We start from the raw sequence: 7,420 nt of genomic DNA on the forward strand, positions 1-7,420 counted from the left end.
CCTTGACTGCTGAGGACATGCGTAAGCTTGCAAGGAATGAAGCCAGTATGCTCCGCTGAATGTGTAATGTCAGTGTGCATACCCGACAGAGTGTAAGTACCTTGAGAGAAAAGTTGAACCAAAGAAGCATCAGTTGTGGTGTGCAAGAGAGACGACTGCACTGGTATGGTCATGTGTTGCGAATGGATGAGGATAGCTGTGTGAAAAAGTGTCACACCCTAGTGATTGAGGGAAACTGTGGAAGAGGTAGACCCAGGAAGACCTGGGATGAGGTGGTGAAGCACGACCTTCGAACATTAGGCCTCACCGAGGCAATGACTAGTGACTTAGACCTTTGGAAATATGCTGTGCTTGAGAAGACCCGGCAAGCCAAGTGAGACCATAACCTTTGGCCTATGCCAGGGGTGTAACCAGCCCACTTAGGAGTACCTTTCTTTCATTGGACACTAAACTCTGCTTGTGAAGACCTGCTGAGGCAAGTGAAATCGAAATCAAATTTGATGACAGCACCGCATGACTGGCATCCGTGCTAGTGGAGCGCTAAGAGCACCATCCAAGCATGATCGTTGCCAAGGCTGCTGACTGGCCCCCATGCCGGTGGCACATAAAAGGCACCATTCGAGCGTGATCGTTACCAGTGTTGCCTTACTGGCACTTGTGTCGGTGGTACGTTGAAAACAACATTCGAGTGAGGGTGTTGTGCAGGTGACATGTAAATACAGCATTTGAGTGTGGCCATTGCCAGTACTGCCTGACTGGCCCTCGTGCCAGTGGCACGTAAAAGCACCTGCTACATTCTCGGAGTGGTTGGCGTTAGGAAGGGCATCCAACTGTAGAAACTCTGCCAGATCAGATTGGAGCCTGGTGATGATGATGATTTTTATTTTAGGGTCTGTTTTTGTTGTCCGTTTTTGTCATTAAATGGACTTAGCTTATATGCGTATGCCCTGATACACCATCTTCACCACCATCTCTCTCTTTAGCAAAGCATGCCACTTGTACCTGTCTCTCTATTGTACTTTAACCTCCCATCACCTGACATAAAGCCACCTGCCTCAGTACTACACCCATTGAGTTGGTCTTACTTTAGAAGTTACTTTGTGACCACAATGGTACCTGTGCCATATGAAAATCACCCAGTTCACTCTGTAAAGTGGTTAGCATTGGGAAGGACATTCAGCTGTTGTTACCATATCAGTGCAGACATTGGAGCTTGGTGCAATCTTCTGGATTGCGAGCTCCTATTGAACCATCCAATCCATATTCCATATTGGAAAACGAATGTTTAATGATGAGATTAGTGATGATAATGATTTCAAATTTTGACACAAGGCCAGCAAGTTCGAGGAGAGGATAAGTCGATTACATTGACCCCATTCCTCAGCTTGTACTTATTTTATTGAACCCAAAAGGATGAAAGGCAAACTCGAGCTTGGTGGAATTTGAACTCAGAACATAAAGATGGATGAAATGCTGCTAAGCGTTTTACCCGGCATGTTAATGATTCTGCCACCTTGAGGATAATGATAATGACTTAGCTTTGTCACTGTTTTGAGATCAAATATCACCTAGCATCTTTGCAATTTGCCCATAGGTCAAAACTAAGAAGCAGGATAGTTATAAGTCGTATTTAATAGACTTTGTCATTTGTAAAGGGAAAGAAATTATTGTAATGTGTTTTTCATATGTCCATCTCTTTTACTTGTTTCAATCATTTTGACTGTGGCAATGCTGGAGCACCACCTTTTAGTCGAAGAAATCAATCCCTGGACTTATTCAGTTTCCGTCTACCAAATCTAGTCACAAGACTTCGGCCAGCCTGAGGCTATAGAAGAAGACACTTGCCCAAGGTGCCATGCAGCAGGACTAAACCTCGAACCATGTGGTGGGAAGCAAGCTTCTTACCACGCCTGCGCCTATCTGTATACATTATATATTTCCTTTGATAAAGAGTTCCTTACAATCTTATATCCCATCATTTGTTACATGCAAGCTCCTGTAACAAACTCCTCACGCTATCTCTAATATCATTGTTGGATAATTAATGTATTCACAGTAGAGTTTCATAGAATCTCACAAGGACTACCAATTTACAGGCAATTATTAAATTAAGTTTGACAGAACTAAGAGATGAATTGATAATCATTGGTATACTACCTGGTAATAATCAAGACTTTGAATCTGACACCAGACACTAAAATGTACTAAGTATTTAGTTTTAGTCCTCTCAGTTCTAAGTTAAATTCCTGTTGTTGACTTTCTCTTTCATCATTACAGGATAAAAAAATGTACCAGTAAAATACTGGGATCTTAGCTAATTATATCCTCATCAACAAAATTTGGCACTTTACCTAGTTATAAGAAAATTATCTTCTTCATTATCATATCCATCTTCTTGAAGCAGTTATTTGGTTATTGATTAGTTTGTTTTTTAATTAGTGAATCTGCTTTCTGTATGATTTTGGTATATCTGGCATTATTGTCTTTTAGGTTTGTTTTTTTTTCCTCTCTTATAAACAGAACACACACACCCATCTTATTGCCCAGGACTTGCTTTTGTTGCCAACTCCTGTTGAGCAGATTTTTTTTTTTTTTGAAATGTTATTGCTAATTTCCCCACTATATTTCAAGATGAACAGCTGAAATTTGGTTGTATCCAGTAATTCTGGTGTTCTTAAACTTGGATGAGAATACAAGAATGTGAGTGTGTGTGTGTGTATACAGGCTGTATATCCATTGAGGACTCTACAAGGTTACTCCTTGGAAACATAAAACCATTAAGGAATCAAAAATAAAGTTAACATACACTATAGACAAAAAATCATTGCCACATGATCAGGCCAACTTGAATAGACTGTACTTTATCAATGAAGTCTTACAGACTAAAACATGTCCAAAGCTGTCACTTGCCTGCAAACAAAGATTTGATATTCCCCTAAGCATGTAATTTAGCTGATTAGTTAGAGATTAATTCTTAATTTCTTGAATTGTCTTAATGCTATTAACCATTTCATTTCTGTTCAGAGATTAAAGTAGCATATCTCCATTAGAGGATGTTTTCAAGTGATGCAGTATCTTTTGAATTCACTTGTTACATAGGTGCAGGCATGGCTGCATGGTAAGAAGTTTACCTGTCAGTCACATGATTTCAGGTTTAAGTCCCACTGTGTGGCACCTTAGGCAAGTGTCTTCTATTGTAACTTGAGCTAATCAACACCTTGTGAGTGGATTTAGTAGATAGAAACTGAAAGAAGCCCATTGTGTGTGTATGTATATGTGTGTGTCTCCCCTTGTCTTGATATTGCATATGTATGGAAATGTATACATATATGTATGGGTGTGAGTATACTTATGTCTGTCTCCTTGTCTTGACATCCCATGATAGTGCCACAGTCATACAAGCAGTGTTGCTTATTTCCAATATTCTAAGAAAACATGTCTAGCCACGGGAAAATGTTACCTTGCTTGGGACACAGGTGAGGGTTGGTGTAAGGAAGGGCATCTGGCAATAGAAAATTTACCTCAATAAACTCTGTCTGACCCATGCAATGGAAAAAAGGACATTAAAATGATGGTGATGTTGTTGTTACTAGTGTGAGAAAAGTCATTGAAGAATAAAGAATAGTGTCATTTGCACAGTAGTAAATATGGTTAGGAGTGCTTCCAAAAACAAACGAAGAATGTGGGTAACATAACTAAGCTTTGAGGCACATTCAGCAATTGATAAAATGTAGGCTAAAGAGAGCACTGCCAACACATGTTGCTTTGCAATAGAATGATCTAACAGCAAACTGTCGATTCAAGAAATGAGAGACAGATGGAACTCACAGGGGGGTTTACTGTGCCAGAAAGTTCTACTAGACACAGTTTTGCCGATATATCATGGACAACATTGCTTTCACTGGAGTTGTTAAGTGCAAATGCCACTGACAGGGGATGTATACTTTACTCAGTATTAATCAAGAGTTTGAAAAATAAGAGTAAAGGTAGAATGCTCTCATAAATCACTAATTAGAAAATTTAAGAACTTTGTAATAAGTAAATGAAAGAAAAAGAAATTAGATAAGTGAATTTTATTTCCTTATAATTCCTCAATTTCAAATTTAAATTATACAGTATCAATGCTATTAATTAGTAATAAAACTAAAGTGAGTACAACAGTGTGTGTTTTAAATGGTTTAAACAACTCTATCACAATTTTGGTTTCAGAACATGATCCTCAAATAAAATCAGCTAGTGTCAGAATTTTAAGAAAAATATTGGCACAGATAAAGAAAACAGTTGTTTCTGTTGTTTAGTCCTGGTCAAGCAAACCTATGATTAACATCATTGAAACTGTGACTATCACGTCTTTATTCAGATATAATGTATCTAACACTACACTGTATCCCCTTTTAAAGATGGTAGGATGGGAGAGCAATTTGGCTGTTATTTCTAGCATGGTGCTCCCTCACCTTTCTCCATTAAAGAAAACAAGTTTGATCAATTGTAGTAATGCTGTAATTTTAATGTATAATATTGCATTGTTGTAGCTTCATCAGCAACAACATACTCAACTGTGTATGTGGGTTGTGTTTACTTCTTCCTGCTGCTTATTAGTTTTGGCTATGCTTTGACATTGGTTATATAAAAATATTTGCTGTTTTATTGGTTCCAGCAAATTTCAACACCAACAGCTGTTACTGAAATAAACTATGTGCATTAATGTGGATGTATTTCTGCAGTTGTGTATATATTTCATGTTTACATATGTACATGTATGGGTTTGCATACATGCACATTTAGGGGTATATGTTATTTGTTTGAAAACTGAGGATTTTTTTTTTCTATTTGTTGTTTCAATAATTTTTCAGAAGCTCTATTTTCAATGTTTTGGTATTAGCATTTGTTTGAGATTCCAAGCAATGTCATTCTTGTATTTTTTCATTATCTCTAAAAGTTTGGTGGCACATCTATCTTCAGATAGGCATACAATGTATTTTAAAGAGAAATGCGAGATTTGATGTTCTCATTTTCCTTAGAAATGGAATAAGGACTGAATGACCTTGGTTTTGTTAAACAAGACCCTACATTACTCTTCAGCTTTTATAGAAGTTATTAATGCAGTACCAAGAAAATGTAGATTATGATAGTTTTAATGTTTTTACTTGTACCATGTTTCAATCAATATACTCTCTTTGATCATCTCTTTGTACAGTATAATTTCCTGATAGAGTACAACAGTGGATAAAAACAGAAATTGTGTGAGATGCTATAACTATTTCTGAATTGAATTCTATTTTAAGGAAATGTTACATACAAAAATATAGTATCAGAAGATAACCAGAGAATACAACTAGGATCCAAAGAGTTGTAAGATCAAATAATAGCAGTTATTGTTTATTCATGTCTTTGTTGTAGGTGTTATATTTGTGTATTTCTTCATTGAGTCACTTCACTCTGTTCTGGTGATATATTAATTTCATCATTCTATAAAAAAATACAAAAAGCCTACTTTCTTGTTGATGTGTAGCTACATCATTAAACTTTGCGCATCAGACTCTACCATTGGCTTTTAGCACTCTGGCTTCTATTACATCAAGGGTCCTCTAGGGTCACCAATCTGTCATTCAGATCTGAGGAAATCACTCCCAACACAGACTAGTATTTTCAAAACATAGCAACCATTCCAGTTGATTTTTTTTGCATGCCTTCTTCTAAACAGTTGTCCTACCTCCCCTGTACAGGTAACAGTTCTATCCTTTTGCCATAACCTTAAAGCCAGGAACTTTTCAGCCCCCCCCCTGTATGTATTATGTATGGAGTATATGATATACAGCATGAGCTGTTTGCATGAATTAATTAAATCTTTTAAGATCTTTTATTTGTCTGATGTAATGGAGCCAAAATGTTGACAGCCCTGATAAGTCATCTCTCTCTCTCATTCCTTGATCATTTCTTAGAGATATCTTACCTATGAGTGAGAAACCCTATAGTAATGAAAGTTATGTTGATGATGCCTTTCATGTCTAGAACATAATCATCATTATCATCATTAGTTTTTTCAAGTGAGCATGTGTTTGTTGGATCTTCTCTAGCACAATGCCTCACCACAAGTTGTAGGCCATCATCATGTTTGTGAGGTTCATCCAGCTTCCAGGAGATTAAATACGCTCCTTCTCCAAGCTACTTCCACAGCCTCCCTTCACTTGAAATGCTTTGGCACCTCTTCATCTAACTGTCATCATTCATATACTTCACATGTCCATATCAACACAGTTTACTCTTTCATGCTATAGCTGATTCTCCCAATATGCATATTTTCTCTCAGTTCATCTGTACACTGACTTTATATACCCCATGGAGCTGGATGTGTAAAGCTAATGTACATAACAGGGCATTACATGTTCATTAAAGTTATCAGCTATGATAATAAGGTCAATGTTGTCTGATATTGACCTAGTCTGCTAGAGGATCTCTTAGAAACCAAGTCCTTGTGTTCATCTGTCAACCCTGACTATTTCACTGGCACAGATTGCGATTGCTGCCATGTTCCCCATGACTAGACCGAACTTAATTACTAGAGCAAAGTAGGTATGAATGAGAACTGAATTTGTGAGTTGAAAGTTTACTAAATATACTGTAGCACTTACACAACACAACACAACACAACATGCACGCACGCACGCACACACACACACACACACACACACACACAGAATCTTGCACATCAGCCATCACTATTCCACCAAGGAAAAATGTTTCCACCCTCAGGGCTGACAACTGTATATATTGTTCCCTTGTCTAGCAGTATTTGAGATTGTTTAAGGGAAATGCTACTTCTCATAAAAAAAAGTAGATGCAGGTATTGATAACAGCAAGGAGAATAATGTATGTTATAATTGAATCTGTTAAGTTGTTGTTGCTGCTGTTTAGCTTCAAATTGACTCTCATCTACAAAATCATGGCCAAAGATGTTCTACATGCAAATATCTCATCTTTTTCAGACAGTATAGCTAGAACCAGGACCATTTAATCCATTGCATTCTTTTAAAGTGAAGGTGTAGTTTGATGGAGATTTAGCTGTTCTTTGTAGCAGGTCAAGCAATCATGTGGAAGCTTTCACACCAGCTTATAGCTTGTAGGAAATCAAATTTAGTCTCCTGTGTAGCAGATGGTGATATTTACCACTAATTTATTGATATTTTCCATGCTGTTATTATTGTTACCTTACTTTTGCAATTATCAGTCTCCTAACTATATTAACTTCCTTTATGTATTTCCAGTTCAAGGATTCTGACCAGGCCCCACAGTTGGTATATATGAAACTAGAACCTCATTCAACACCATCTCCTTCTGTTGGAGCTGTAGCAGCTGGGATGCTTGATTCAGCAGGTAAGACACTTATCTTCTTCATGTAATATATATATATATATATATA

General features: G+C 37.3%; 1 protein-coding gene across 6 annotated transcripts in view; it reads left to right on the plus strand.

Moving 5' to 3' along the window:
* LOC106876125 (protein PFC0760c) overlaps window positions 1-7,420 on the plus strand; it is a 385,512-nt gene that overhangs the window by 191,566 nt on the left and 186,526 nt on the right. For all 6 annotated transcript variants that reach the window (XM_052972740.1, XM_052972743.1, XM_052972739.1 and 3 more), the window contains exon 8: window positions 7,266-7,374. In XM_052972740.1, the coding sequence (XP_052828700.1) occupies window positions 7,266-7,374 (109 nt within the window). The remainder of the gene's footprint in view (window positions 1-7,265; window positions 7,375-7,420) is intronic.

This window comes from Octopus bimaculoides, chromosome 14, assembly GCF_001194135.2.
Source record: "Octopus bimaculoides isolate UCB-OBI-ISO-001 chromosome 14, ASM119413v2, whole genome shotgun sequence".
In the NCBI taxonomy this organism is placed as follows: Eukaryota; Metazoa; Mollusca; class Cephalopoda; order Octopoda; family Octopodidae; genus Octopus; species Octopus bimaculoides.